This window comes from Platalea leucorodia, assembly GCF_965183815.1.
Source record: "Platalea leucorodia genome assembly, chromosome: 11".
Lineage (NCBI taxonomy): Eukaryota > Metazoa > Chordata > Aves > Pelecaniformes > Threskiornithidae > Platalea > Platalea leucorodia.
In genome coordinates this window covers 14,111,611-14,126,757 of record NC_138833.1, presented here as the reverse complement: position 1 = coordinate 14,126,757, position 15,147 = coordinate 14,111,611, and the positions used below count along the sequence as shown (strand labels likewise).

At 54.9% G+C, this 15,147-nt stretch overlaps 1 protein-coding gene across 1 annotated transcript; it reads right to left on the bottom strand.

The window, feature by feature from the left end:
- Nucleotides 1-7,900: 7,900 nt before the first annotated feature.
- On the bottom strand, nucleotides 7,901-14,203 carry PITX1 (paired like homeodomain 1; the record flags this gene model as incomplete). The annotated part of the gene is made up of 3 exons (XM_082323879.1): nucleotides 7,901-8,440; nucleotides 11,008-11,213; nucleotides 14,041-14,203. The coding sequence occupies 3 exons, from the start codon at nucleotides 14,201-14,203 to the stop codon at nucleotides 7,901-7,903; spliced, it is 909 nt and encodes a 302-aa protein (XP_082180005.1).
- Between the last annotated feature and the right edge of the window lie 944 nt (nucleotides 14,204-15,147).

Here is a 15,147-nt window from a genome sequence, read left to right as displayed (position 1 = left end):
GCAATCATAAGACAGACAGAAAGATCTGTTTGCACAAGAACTAAGCATAGCGAAATTACATGAGCAAGGCTGAGACATGACTCTCAAAACAATCCTAAAACTAACCCTAATTCTAAATCCTGACACAAACCCAACCCTAAGCTTAAAGTTTATCCTAACACAGCACTAAGCCAAACCGAACCCTAACCCAACAGTATCTATCTGAACATAGCACTAACCCATAACCCTAACCTCACCTAAAACTCTGCGTCCAATACCTAACCCTAACACAAGCTAAGACCTACCACTGACCCTGATACTAACCATAATCCTATCCTAAACCTAACCCATGCCTCACCCTAACCCAGCCATAACCCAACCATAATCCTAAATGCTGAACCAACCCTATCCCTAATTCTAAACCAATCTCAACCCAACCCTAGCCCTAACCAAACCTTGACCCTAACTCAAAGCAGTAAGCTTTACCCTATCTCTAATTTAGTCTTAACCTTGCACCTTAGAGAAACAGGTAGAAATATATGATACATTCGTATCTAGCTGATACTAAACTGTGTTAAAACAAAACAAAGAAGATCAGGTAAAGATGTCAGAGAAGGAGTTGTCAGTTTTATGTATGATAAAGTTATATGGTATTCTTTGGCTATGGGGAGGTAGGAGGTTTGGCTAAATGAGAGGGCATAAGGTAGAGATGAACAAATTAAATATGTCTGTGTAGAACAGTTATAGCAGAGAGCTCGGAGTGTGCAAATAAATAAGAAATACATAGTTATGATCTCAGATCAGAGGTCAGATAGATGAAGATATGTAGAACAGAGTGATACATGCACCAGTAGTTAAATCACACATCCAGGTAGGCTTGAGGTAGATGGGTATTTGTATGGGATAGACAGGTAAGGAACAAGGGAGGAGGAAAGGTAAGGCAGATGAATACACACAGAGCCGGGGAGCCGGGGAATGAATACGTATGTATGTTGTCAGAGCTTGTTGAAATGTATGGAGAGGACAGGTAATGGGGTGGGTTCAGGTCAGGAGAGCAGACACGGCTGTAGATTGGCAGTTTCTGCCTTTTTCAAATTATGACCCCTGCAAATGTAACCAGTGGAGGTGCCAGCCCCTGCCCGGTGAGCTTTAGTCCATGGACTGCCAGCGAACACTGCTTCCCGCTCTCCCTGAAGCCCTGGAAATGAGACGGGGGCCAGCAAGGGGAGCGGTCCCGCGTTCATCACACGGGGCAGCATGGCTGGGGCAAGTGTGTGGGGCAGCCGGGCCAGTCTGGGGGGGTACAGGCAGGTGGGAAGGGGCTGCAGGCTGATGTGCTCAGAGGTAAAACATGCAAAGCCACTTAAGGTAAGAGGATGAGCTTTCAGAGGACAGGATCCAGCCCTTTTTGCTACCATGCCAGGCGGAGGGGTTGCACAGGTCCTGTGCTGAACCCAGTTCAGTGCCGCCACACCAGTCCATGGGACCACAGAGGTGGGTCGGCAGAGAGGCCAAGACCCGTCTCAGCAGGCTCTGTGAGTGCAGGGCGAGAGGTGTAAGCATGCTTCCCTGCCATAAGCAATAACGAGCTTTCCTCCATCTCCCAATGTCGGCACTGACTCACGATGTTTTGTTCTCCTCACTGCAGGGAACAAGCTGGAGATGCAGGCAGAGATCTGTGCGGAGCATCCCAGCCTGGGTCTCTGCTGCTGAACCCGCCTGGGAGGGGATGCTCCCGACCGCTGCTGGCTTCTGCAGAATAAGGAGGGGGGGCTGCTGCCTGCGCCAGCCGGTTCCTGGGGAGGGGAGAGAGGGCTGGCCCCCAGCCTTCTTACCTGCCTTTCCAGGTTTGCTTTCAAAAGTTCAAAACCTGCCTCTGTAAATGTTTAAAGAGTGGGGTCTTGCTTTGTGAGAGCAGAAGATTAAATTTAGGACCTGACTTCAAACACGGACTTTTGAAAGCACGACTCTCCAAAATGCTTCCTTCACTGCGCTTAACTTTATGCTCAGCTTTAAGCAACTTTAGTTTGCTGATTTTGGTAGAGTGTGAGCAGCAGGGTGCGAGCAGTGCTGCGGTTATCCACGGGGCACAGCCCCACTCCCCCGCGGCCAGCGGCACATCTCGAGCTGGCCTCCGTGGGACCAGGGCTTCACCTCATGCCTAGAAGCATTTTGCTGGGTAGTTTCCTTGTGTGCTTAAGTACTTTCCTGAATTAGCTCTTAAATGAGTGAACCCTCCTTCTAGACTTTTTGGGAAAAAGAAAAGAAGGGAGTGGAGGGAGAATGGGAATTTTTGAAGGTGCCTGAGTGCCTGAGATGCCAGTCAGCCTCTGGAAGGGATTTGGGTTCCCACAGTTTCACCCAGGCAGTCGGAGGAGCCTCAGAAGGAGCCAGAGCAGATACCTCTGACAGACACAGGCACTAGGTGCTTTTAAAGAGCCCACTATGTACTTAGCTGTATCTTCAGACATCTAAATCCCTCTAAAAGTCTCACTCTTAGTGTCTAAATCCTAGGTGCCTAACTCACTTCTAGGAAAATCTCACACCAGGACTGATTCACTGAATCATTTTTTTAAATCTGGTCCTCGCTCACATAGGGCTTTTGAAAATCCCACTGCTAATCTCCTATACCCAGGCATGTATCACTTTGAAGCCTGTAAAATAAATTGCTTTGCGCTCCTGGGGGACAGCAGCTGCTTTGTCCCTGCTCATACTAAGTCAGATTTTTGTTTCTTGCATATTAACACATAGATTTTTTGGGAAGCTCTGAAGCTGCTGTGCGAGACTTGAATTAGCAACCCGAATCGAGTGCTGTTTTACATGTTATTCTGGGGAGGCATCGCAGGCTGCCGGGGCTGCAGGTCTGCATCAGCAGAGGTGTCGGGAGGAGCTGGTTCTGGGCTGCTCATTTCCATCGGTGGGTTCGCCCGTGGGCACAAGCCTGCGCTCAGCTCCACTGATCTCCTGGGAAGATTCGCGAGCAAATTTGCTCATCTCTAGCACAGACTGAACGTTGTTAACTGGGTTTTTGCAAGAAACTACTTGGGTGAAGAAGGGAAAAAATCAAATACATATGTTCTTTTGGTTTCCTTTTTTTATTTCCTATGGGAATTTTCATTTGTTGGGAAAATTTTTGGTGAATAAGAATTTGTGCATATGATTTCTTCATTAGAGAAATTGGAGTTGGGGATAAACAAATTATTTTTTCCCGTTAAAAAAAAAAAATCATGCCGCAAAAGAAAAGGCTGGCTGCCATTGAAACATTTTTGATAGAAAATCTGCCTGCAGCCCTACTGCTTAATCAGTTTGGAGCAGAGCGTAGCCTGTAGCTTGTTAATAAGAGCAGCTTGCCCGAGCAGTTCGCACAATGGTGAGCTGCAGAGAAGGCTTGTTGCATAGCTGTGGATTTTATTTTGCAGCTCTGTTAATTAAAACATATTTTACTTTGAAGGAGGTTTTTACTGTTTTCTATGAGGGTGAGCAGAAAACTGTTCTCCTGGATAGATTAAAGGAGGGATATGAAGTATTTTTTTAGAAGTAACAACTTAACTTTGTTTGATGGGCAAACTCCTAGCAAAAACAATGTGTAGTTTCTTATTTTTATTTGTTCTCAGTCCTTGTATATAGGCTGGTTTACGAGTCTGAATATCTTGGCTGTTTTGATAATATCAAACTAAATTTTCACATGCAAGTCGCCAGACTGGAACAGAAAAGTTGTCACGGATTCTTCTTTAACTGATAAAGTGATTTTTACTTCTACAAAGGTAAACTAAAATAGTAAGGCCTGAAACTGTGCCATTGAAGTTAATGACAAACCCTTCATAGGTTTCATATAAAGCCTGTATTTTTATTATCCCAGTTCCAGCGACTTTTGTTGCAAGTTTGCAGCAAAACGTTAGGGCATGTCTAAGTGTTATTTTTATTATACAAAATCCCATTAAAATCAGTACTGAAGCATCCCATTAATTTAAATGGGACTTTGCATAGTTTGCTGAGTTCCAGGCCACAGATAAAGTATGCAATTTCGAGTTAAACTGACCACAGCTTTTTATTAGAAGACATTTAACGTTCGAACGAACAGGGCAGTCTGAGGCATAAAGTCTTTGTGAACTTCATCTGGGCTGGTGCAATGGGAGCCTTCACCGCGCAGCAGCTCCTGGGTTGGTCGTCTGGGACCTCTCAGGACCACGCAGCCTTCCCAAGCAAACCCCTGGCCCAGGGAGGTATGCAAAGTGCTCCCCAGGCAGCTTTGCCTTGGAAATGCTAATAGGTAAGCCAGCACACCCAGAACAAATGGAAAACTTGATTCAGCTATTTCTCTGGCTCCAAGTATCTGCTTGCCTTGACAAAGGCAAGGCTGTAATCAGTGGGCAGGAGTCTGGGGGCTCCCTGCAGCACCCGCTGGAAGGCAGAGTCCCACCGGGCTGGAGCCACGCTAGGGCGAAGCCATGCAGCTTCAGAAATCCCTGCTTGAGTTTCACGCGCTGGAAACCAGTTGGAGGAATGCGCAGGGCGAGGGATGGAAAACCATCGGCTCCGGTGTGCGGAAACCCCCACCAGCCAGGTGCTGGCAAGGGGGTTCAAAAACCAAAGTGCGAAGCGTGGTGGGGAGAGCCATTTTATACGTGGGACCCCCCTTTGGGGACTTTGGGAGCTAAGGGACCATCGAATGCCAGCCCCCCTCGGCTGCCCCCAGCGTGGGCACCTCCAAGAGCATATCCCAAAGGAAGATGTACCTGAGCAAGGCACCAAGCCATGCTTCAAACACACCAACACCCCAAATAATTCAGGCTCTAACCATTGTGCGGGAGACCTAAAAGCTGCTGGAAGCAGGGCATCTGTAAAAGTGCACAGGGAAGGTGTAGGAGCTGCTTTCTGCTCAGTGTCTCTTTGGAATTTTCCTTTCCCTGAGCCATAAATGTGTCAAGATGCCCAAATTTCGCCCAGCAGCAGCAGCAGATTAGCTTTCCCTGGTACCTTCACGGGGCAGGGGACACCGGTGATGGCCACCAGCACAGAAGCCCAGGCAGGCTGTGTCCCTGGTCCCCAGCTCTTTCCCGCAGGCTGAGTTTCAGGGGGGTTCAGGGCTCCGACAACAACTGAAACTTGCGGCAGGGTTTGGCTAAACGTGAGCCTTGCAGTCGCTACTCTGATTCAGGACTAACAGTGCTACCTCCAGGAACAGGAGAAAATGAACACCGAAAATCCAGGCTAAAGTAAGAGCTGAAGGCTTGCAGATGCCCTCCGGGGTGGAAACTGGAGGGGAAAACCAGTCGTTTTCCTGCTCTGGTGCGCGCTGCCGTAGCTATAAGAAGTGATAAAGCAGCCGAGGAGACGCTGCTCCTCTCCGCTGAGCCCCCGGCTTAGGTGCAAAGCCAGCGCGCAGCCCCCCAGCCCCGGGCCAGGGCTCCCCGGGCGCGGCCAGGGAACGGCTCCCGGGGCTCCGCGGGGCCGGGGCCGCCGTGCGCGGCCGCGGAAACCCCGCGGGGGCTCAAGCGGCTCCGCGCAGAGAGCTGCAAACCCCCGGGGAGCGGGAGATCCGCGGCCGCGCAAAGAGCGCGTTTGGGCTGCGGGGAGGGAGCCCCGGCGGCGGCTTTCCCCGCCGCGGAGGGAGGCGGCAGCCGCCGGCCCCGGCCTGGCCGCAGGTAATTTACTGTTTCGTTGGCTGAATTATGGCATTTTTCACAAAATATTAATAGTAATCATAACAGCACTGAAATAGGAATGAAATCAGAGTCTTTTGGGCTTGCAACAGCTTGGGAAAGAAAGAAATAAATCGAAGAACCTTTAAAATTCAGGATTTCGGCGAATTTGGAAGAGCAAGAGGCAAACGCACCTTTGCAAAACGGGCAAAACGGTTCGGCGGGCAGGAGCGGTCCCAGGGCTGCGACACGCCGCGGGGGGGGTCTCCAGGTGCGAGGATAACCCTCTGGGGCGGCAGCCCCCCGGCCCACGGCTCGGGGCCGTCTTATTCCGTGGGAGCGGAACGGCGGGCGGCGAGGCGGGCTGCCGCCGCCAACCCCAGCCTGCCATAAAATTTGGGGGGGGGGGGGGTGTGCCCACGGCCGGGGTGCCCCGGGGGCGGCAGGGAGCAGGGCCCCCTCCCCGAAGGGGCTGCGGGGGGGGGGGGGGGGGGACGCGGGGCGACGGCGCAATTCCCGGGGGGAAGCGGAGGGGCCCTCCCCAAAAGGCCACCGCCGGGCGCGGGGGAGAAAGCTGCTTTTCTTCTTATTTAGTCGCTCTCTTAAACACAGCCAGAAAAGAACATTAAAGGCATTTCTAGATTTCGTTTCCGTTTTAGGTTTTTTTTTTGGTCTTTTTTTTTTATTCCCATGCTGTAAAATTTGAAAAAAAAAATCACAAAACATAACTTATAAAACAATATATATACTGCATCCTTATCCACAACAGCATAATTGAAACATCCAGCGTAACGTTTACCACAGGTGTGAAATACACTGGGAAAGAAGTACCGTGTGCATTTTATATTATGTTTCTTTGTCATCTACAGGTAATAAGTATCGACAAAAATAAGCAACAAATATGCCTGCAATTAAACTTCATATGCGTTTTGTATGCGTATTAATAAAGATCATATTTATCATTTCCATGGTTTTTTTTTTTTTTGCCAACAAGCACTTGTTAAAATATCTACATTTACATAATAACACCTTAAGAAAATAACACCTTAAGATCGGGGTTTTTTTTGGTTCCTTGTTTTCCCTTTGCAGTTAGAAAAGCAAGGAACGCTTTCAGCTTTGCTAAGCAACCTTTCCGGACGCCGAGGCTCGCTGTTTCTCTAGCAGAGATGCAGTATCTGGATTCACTTCATAACAAACCATTTTTCGTCTTTTTTTTTTTCCTAGACTTTCTAAAAGGGGTTTGGTTTTTGCTTTTTTTTTTTTAAGAGACACCCCCCCCCCCCCGCATTTAAATAAAGATGAATGATAATTTCATTATCAGGATAAGGCTTTGGATGGGGAGAATGCTGAACAGTTTTCGCAGCGCTGGAGGGTTTCTGTGCTCTCTCACAACCGGGGATACTGCAGTCTTTTGGAAAGGATGAAGAGGTAGGAACCTTGAGCTGCTTGGTATCAGGAATGACTGGATTATAGCTTCCAACTAAAGAAAAAACATCAAGAATCATGCATTTTAAAAACAGTTTATTCAACGGCCAAGGACAATGATCCGGCGCAATGCAACGGTAGATATAAATATAACCTTATATAAGTGGTTGACCCTTGTCATTATTATTTTTAATAGTTTCATACCTAATATTTTAACCATTTTCCCCGCAGAATCTACCCTGCGAATTATATTTTTTTTTCTCTCCCCCCCCATTTTTTTTTTTTCGAGTGTGATTCTGTGTCTCAGTGGTAAACATTAACCAAACTCCTCCCGTGCGACGAGCGGCCGAGAGCGGCCCAGCGGCTCCGGCCACCGCGGCCGCTCCCGCCCTCGCCGCCCTCCCCCGGGGAAGCGGCCGCCGTACCAACTCCTGTGCAAGTTCAAGTAAACACATACAACCCGCATCATCCAGAGAAAAATTGCAACTCATCCATGTACCAGATTTCGGTGTCTCTTGCAAAAGTTTTCTGGTCCGTTTACGGTTTTTGATGGTTTATTTTAATGCTTTTTTTTTTTTTTTTTTTAAAAAAAGCTCTGTTTTGTTGGTTGCATCGTTGGTTTGCATTAATATTTTTTTTCTAGACTGTCGAAGTCCGCGGAGCTTTTGGTTTTTTTTGGTGGTGTTTTGTTTTTGTTTTTGTTTTTGTTTTCCTCTCTCACTTGCTCGGGTTTTGCTTTTAATCATCATCGGGTTTTATTTATTTTTTTTTTTTCTTCTTTTCCGTTAAACGTCGCTTTGCTTCTGCTTTGCTTTGTCGGCGGTGTTTGTCGGAGATGGTTTGTGTCAAGTCCGTCAACTGTTGTACTGACAGGCGTTTAGACTAGAGCCGGGGCTTTGCAAACTGCTATAGCCGAAACTGGAGTGCTGCTTTGATTTCAGTCTGAGGCTGGCTAAGCTGGAGTTGCAAGTGTCCCGGTAGACGCTGTAGGGCGAGCCCGGTGGCCCGTAGGGACAGGCCGGCGAGGACATGGCCGAGTTCAGCGAGGAGCCGCTGATGTTGTTGATGTTGTTGAGGCCGGAGTTGCCCATGCCCGGCACGGCCGAGTGGCCCATACTGGAGGGCATGTTCATGGAGGAGATGCTGCTGGGCGCCGAGAACATGGACTGCGAGGAGAGGGGGCTCATGGAGTTGAAGAAGGTGAAGCTTTTGGTGGAGAGAGGCGCCGGGGTGAGGCTTTTGGTGGCCCAGTTGTTGTAGGGGTAGCCGGCGTACATGTCGTCGTAGGGCTGCATCAGCCCGCTGAACTGCGGCACGTAGCCGTTCTTGCACAGGTCCATCTGCTGGTTCCGCTCCCGCTTTCTCCACTTGGCTCGGCGGTTCTTGAACCAGACCTGCGGGGACACACACACACACGGGGGGGACACGGGACACCGACACGGCACGGTGAGTGCGGGACCACCGCCGCCCCCTTCCCCGCACAGAGCGCGGCTGCGGAGGGCAGGCAGCACCCCCGCCCCGGCCGGCGGCACCGGGCTGCGCGGGGAGGTGGGGGACACCCCCGGCCCCGCACCGCCTCCCCCTGCAGCCCCCCGCCCCCGCGGGACGGCGGGTCCCCCTCCGCGGGCTGCCTGCGCCCGCACCGGCCCCTGCGCGCATCCCTCGGGATGTGAGAGCCGGGATGCGCGCAGCCGCCCCTCCGCGAAGGAGTCCTGCGCGGGTGTCCGCCCCACGGCCCCGGCCGCGTCCCCCCGCTCCCCTCGCCCCGCAGCAGGGCATGGGGCGAAGGCACGGCCCGCTCTGCCCAGGGCCGGCTCGCCCCGGCTCCGCCGCCTTTCCGAACGCTAATGCTGTGTAATAAAAGTCCCCTGTTACAGATCATAAAAAAGGGGATTGGATTAGTATGTTTAGGTTTAAAAAAAAAAAAAAAAACAGTCCCCGCATCGCCCTTGGATGGATGCAGCCTCTGCCTTTATATCTAATGAGAATTTACAGCCCTGACCAGGGAACAGAGAAGCGGGGGCCGCTCCTGGTGTTTGATGCAAAAACCTGATCCAAGCTCTCTCTTATTATTTTTTTTTTTCTTTAGCCCTCGGAAACCGCTTGAGCCCCCCGTGATGGAAGCCGGGCAGCCCCACCGTTCTTTTTCCAGGTTAAAAACCAGCATCGTCCTGCCTGCCGGCTGCGCCCGGCCTGCGAGCCTCTCCTGCTGCATCCCCCCGTCCCCGCCCCGGCTTTCTCCCACCGAGCCGTCGCCTCCGGGCTCCCCGCGGGCCTCGGCGCCCCGGCCGGGGCTGCGCGGCTCCGTGCGCCCGGCCCCGCGGAGGCTGCGCGCCCTCCGCACGCCCGCGGAGCCGGGGCGCGGGGGGAACCCTTCGGGCCTCCCCTCCCGGAGCAGGAATGGCGCAATTATGATTAAACACCGGTCTGAAGGATGGAAATTTCGGGGGAGGGGGGGGGATGGATGGCGGAGTCTATTTGAAAAAATAACAATAATAAAAAAGAATCCCGTGTAAATAGGAAACGAAAGCCAACATGTTCAAAACCTGTAATATACTCCTCGGAAGGTGCTTCCAGACAGGAATTTCCTGAAAATGAGGGTAATAGTTTTAATTATGGCTCCTAGACATTTTAAAGGAAGGCCCTCATAGCAAATTAAGGTTAGATTTGCAATCTGCAATCTCAGAACATCAACCCAAAACATCTCCACACAGAGGGAGAACGAAATTATGTTAATGGCAACTCATATATTAGTTTTATTTGCTTCCTGAAATATTCCAGCAATATTAATGCAGTTTAGTCTCCGCTCCGGCTTTGTTTTGTTTTAAACTCAATTAAGACAATGCTTTCAGATGCATTTCCCCCGTTGCAGATGGGTGTTTACTCTTGAAAGGTTTAAAGCAGAATCTCTGTAATCCGATTTGGTCCCTCGCCGTTTAATTGCCAAGGGGGAAAAAAAAAAAAAAAAAAAAAAAAAAAGAAAAGTGGCTTTTCGGGACGGCGGGGCTGCCCTCCGCCGTTCCCGGTTTCTCCCGGGTTTCTCCCCCCGGCGGCGTGCTCAGCCCACGGCCCCGGGCCCGGCTGGGGCGTGCGGCCACGGCCGACACCGTGCGGGGAAATGTCCCGCGGGGAAACCGCGACAGCCCAGGCGCGGCCGATCAACCCAGCCCGAGCCGCTGCGGTCCGCTCGCTCATTGCGGGATATTTCACTCACCGGTCTCTCTAAGGAGCTGCCGAGTCTATATACGTGTGTGTATGTATATATATATATGGTGGCATCGGCTCCGACGCGTGTAAAGACCAGGCGCCTTCGCCCTACAAGTGTGTGTCTACAGCGCTTATTGACTTTGGAGTGCGATCGCTCGCCAGCCCTTGTCCTTCACGTTGCCTATCGGCGGCCCCCGCAAGCCGCCGCTCCGCCCGCCCGCGGCCGCGGGAGATGCGCGGCCGGCCGGCACCGGGGGGAGCGCGGCGGGGCCGGGGGGGAGCCGCAACCCCGCCGCCGCGATGGCATCAAGCAAGCAGCGGTTTGTTGGGCGAGGCTCACGATCGCTGGGATTATCGGGAATAACCGGAGCGAGGGGAAGGGCCGCTGGAGCTGCCCGGTTGCTCGGCTGCGGGGTTGCTCCAGCTCCGCGCCGGGTTTAGGCCGACGCGGGGGGCTCTTCCCCCCACAACAGGGCCCTTCCCACGCCCCGGCCTCCCCGCTGCCCCCCGCCCTGCTCGCCCCCCACTTTTCGGGCCCGGCCCCAAGCGCAGGGCCGGCGGTCGCAGCCCGCTCCGGGCGGCATCATTCCCGAATTTCTCCTCTCCGGCCTGGATCCCAATTTTAGTCATTAAAATCAAGCCCACAGCAGCAAACGGCCGCAGCGGCTCCCGAAAGGGGCAGTTTCCCGCCCCCCGCCCCCAGCGGGGTCCGGAGCAGGGCCCGGCACCCGGCGGGGCTGGGCGCCCCTCTTACCCGGACTCGGGGCTCGGTGAGGTTGGTCCACACGGCGATCTCCTCCCGCATGCTCATGTCGGGGTAGCGGTTCCGCTGGAAAGTGGCCTCCAGCTCCTGCAGCTGCTGGCTGGTGAAGTGGGTCCGCTGCCGCCGCTGCTTCTTCTTCTTCGCCGGGTCGTCGGCGGCCCCGTCCTCGTTTTTCTGCTCGCCGCTGCGCTCCTTTTCTGCGGTGGGGTGTTGGGATTGGTTTGGGGATTTTTTTTGGTTGGGTTTGGTTTTTGTTGTTTTTTTGTTTTGTTTTGTTTTGTTTTGTTTTGTTTTGTTTTGTTTTTTTCCCCCCAAACAGAACTACGGGCACACAAAGGCAGCCCCGCCGTCCCCGCATCCAGCCCTGCCCGCCCCGCCGGGGGGACGCGTGGGGACACCCACGCGGGTCCTGCCGGGCCCTGCACCCGCCGAGCGCCCCGCAGCCAAACCCGGCCTTTCCCGGGAGGGCTGGGGACGGAGCCCGGAGCCCTGCCCGGGCCCAGGGCACCCCGGGAGGCAGCGGGACCCCGGGGGCGGCCCGGCTGGGAGCGGGCCCGAGGGGTGAAAGCGATCGGGGGGAGCGGGGTCCCCGCAGCATCGGCCGCTCTGCTGTTCCCGGCGCCTCTTCCCTCCCTTCACCCCAAGGCGCGATCTTTGCTCCATTGTCTTTGTTGTGCTCGGCCGCGACAGGAAACTTTGGAAGGGCAGGGGTGTAAAACCCAGCAGCAATTAGTTGCAAAAGGCACCCTCTCTGTGTGTGCCTCTGCACTCCCCTACTTATTTCCTTTTTTTTTTTTTTTTAATTTTGCCGCTTTTAGTATTTCAGTGTTTATTTTAACCCGAGGCTGAGCGAAGCCCTCTGCAAAGATCATATCGAAAGAAGCAAAGAAAAAAAAAAAAAACAAACCCAAACCATGAGCGTTTTCGCGGTCGAGATTTGCGCGGACTGGAAGCAGGAATCCAGCCCCGGCCCCGCCGCAACGGGAGGACAAACCCCTGCTCCCTTTTCGTTACGGCCTCTCCGGCTCTCCCAGCCCCGGTTTCGGCCGGATTTGCCCCGGTTGAAGCGCTCGGAAGGGACTCAAAGGCCTGAACGAAACGTGCTCCCGGCCCGGGCCCGCGGGAGCGGGGAAAGGTGCGGCCGGGCGGCGGGCGCGGGAGGCTGCAGGGCCGGGGGCCGCGGCCATCCCCCCGGCCTCCGTCCTGCTCCTGCCTAAAGGAAACTCCGCGGGGAGTTTTCCCTTTTAGAGTTTTTTTTTTTTCCTCCCCTTTTAGAGGGTTTTATCCCGGCGGTGGCGGGCCCGGAGGCATTTCTACAGCCCCGACCTCTGCGAGGTAAGCGGGAGTCTAAAAATAATCGCGGGCTGCATCCAAAGCCCGGGAGGACTCGTCCTTGCAAAGTCACCCCCGAATCGCTCCCTGCCTGGGCACCCTCCACAGCAAAAGGGGGGGGCGAGCGAGCTGCGGCGGCTCAGTGGGACCCCCAAAGGGGCCGGTTCCCCCCGGCTGGCCTCTCCCTGCTGTTCGGGGCTGGCGGGGCGAACAAGGCCGCTGCGGCGCGGCTCCCATCGCCCCCCCGGCTCGGCCTCTGCGGCCGCCGGCCCGGCCAAACCGCAGGGCCCGGCGGCGGCGGGGAAAGAGAAACCACCGCAAGCCCCGCAAAGAGAAACCCTCTCTCTTTCGGCTGGGAAGAGCCCGGAGAAACCGGGCCGAGGGGGAGGCGGGGAGCGGTGGGAAAGCGGCTGCGGCCGCGGTGGGATCCGTCCCGGCCGCCCCTCGCCCCGCTCCGGCTTTAACCCCGCCAGGATTTCGTTAAAAATCCGGCCTCCGCGCCGGGCTGTGAGACAATTTCAAATCGTAAGGCACATTAGCTTTAATCGGCTTTTGCACCTTTTTTTCCCATTAAAAAAAAAAAAATGTGAAAGGTATTTTGCAGCCTCTCGGAGAAGAAAAGCAGGCAGGTCCTCAGCCCTCCTCCAGCACCGCGGGGTCACACACACAGGGGTAGGGCAAAATGGAGCAAATCACCCTCTCTAATCTCAAATAATCCCCTCTAATCTCGGAGTCCCTTCCAGACGCCGGTCCCTAACTTTGTTTGCGAATCAGGCTGGGAGAAACAGCCCAAAGCCTGTTTATCACTGGGTGCCACTTCGGGACCGATTCATGCCGCAGCCACTCTCTAGGCTACAGGACTTGCTAAAACTCCGAAGAGCAACAACAGCTATTAAAAAATTACAATTAAATAAGACATAAACTCCCCCTGAATGGGTCTCGGTGGAGAATGGGTAGCAGGCTCCTGCCTACAGCTTTTGTTTCCTTCTCCTAGCTTCCCTTGTCATTCCAGAAATGTTGCTACTTTAATTAAATACAAACTGGGAAACCACAGCTTTCCCTGCAGCCCTTGCACATGGTGGTCAGGGCGCGGGGACCCTTCCCTCCGCGGCCGCGCACATCCCCTCCGCGCCGGCCCGCGCTGCCTGCGCTCGGCCCCACGCCGCCGCTCCTGCTCTGCGGGACTTTTCTGTCTTTTCTTAATTTTTTTTCTCTCACCCCCCCCCCCCCCGCTTCTTTTGACAGAGAGATCTTTTTTCCATGCCTGCACCACCCCAGCTGGAAAATAAACCCGGGCAAAAGCTGACATTATTTCAGAAACATCCGGCAAAACCGCACTCCCCGACGAACCCCCTCTTTCCCTTCGACCCCATCAATTAATAACTGTGTTTTTTATAAAAAAGAGCAGCTCCCGGGACGGGGCAGGGAGCCGTGCGTGTCCTCCCGGCGGGGCTGTCAGCGCCGGGCGGGCCCCTTGCCCCCCGCTCCGGTTGCCGGGGCTGGCTCGGGATGAAGCCGCCGGGGTCACGGGCCGATCTTGTCCCCCCCTCCCCTCCCCGTGCCCCCCGCCATCGCCTCCGGTTGTGCGGGGGGTGCGGGCCAAGCACCACCGACCGCCCCGCGAAGGGAAGGCGCGGTGGGGAGGGGGAGGCGGCGCGGGGGGAGCGGGCCGGGGCCGCGGGGGGGGGTTACCTGGCACCTCCGTGTCGGAGGATTCACTGGCTGAGTTCTCGATCGGGTCTCTGGGTTCCGAGGATCTTTGCAAATGGAAGCTGGAAGCCATGTCATGGGAGGGTTGGGGTCTCAAGCTCTCGGGCAGTCTCTCCAAATTCATTCCACCTTTAAAGGAATCCATGGCAGGGGCGCCGGGCTGCCTGGGGGAGTTTGCAGGTGTTTATTCCACACAGAAAGGAACAAGGAGCTTTTTTTTTTTTTAAAGGAAAAAAAAAAAAACAACAAAAACAAAAGCAAATCCACTTATTATTAACAGTATTATTTTAAGGGTGTCGGAAGAAGCGATCTGGGCAGTGCCTCGAAGCCGGTTGTCTCTGCTGGGGGAGAGGCACGGCAGTCCGGCCGCATAGGCAGGGAAGTGGTAAAGATCCCTTATAGAGAAACGCGAGTTGCGAGTTGGACAGTTTAAAGCTAAAGAGATTAAAGTGACCTGCCCTAGAACAAATGCCTGTAGTTAAACGGGGCTCCTCCCCCTGAAGGTTAAAACCTCCCCGTCTCGCTAATGCATCACTCCATCTAGCGCTCGCCCAGCCCGGCCGCGCGGGCGGACCTGCCTCCGCGCTCCCCGCCGATGTGCGCGCCTTGCGCGGCCGCGGCCAGGCCCGCGGGCCCCCGGCCGGCCCCTGCCCGGCCCCCGCCGCCCGGCTGGGTCTCCTCCGAGGGTGCCCCCCCCCCTTCCCCCTCCCCCGCAGCCTCCCCCGAACCGGGGGAGGTAACGAATGGAAAGGTGGAAAAACCGCTCCCAGCCCCGCGGGGGGCGGCTCGGCCCCCCCTGCCCGCCCCCGGCGCCCCGCCAGCCCGCCCTCCTCCCCAGCGTCCCGCCAGCCGGCAGCGCGCAGGTTGCGCCCCCGCGCAGCACGGCATCGCCGCGAGTACCCCCGTACCCAGCCCGGCTGGGCCTCCCGGCCCGCGGAGCCTCCGCCACCACGCCCTGCAGAGGACGCGCAACCTGCGCACCCCTCAGCGTCCCTGCGCGGGGCTGCGCGGCCCGGCCCGGCGCGAAGCGACCCCACCGCGAGCTTCAGTCCCGCAGGGAAGACCGAGCTGGAGGGGATTTCTGTTTGG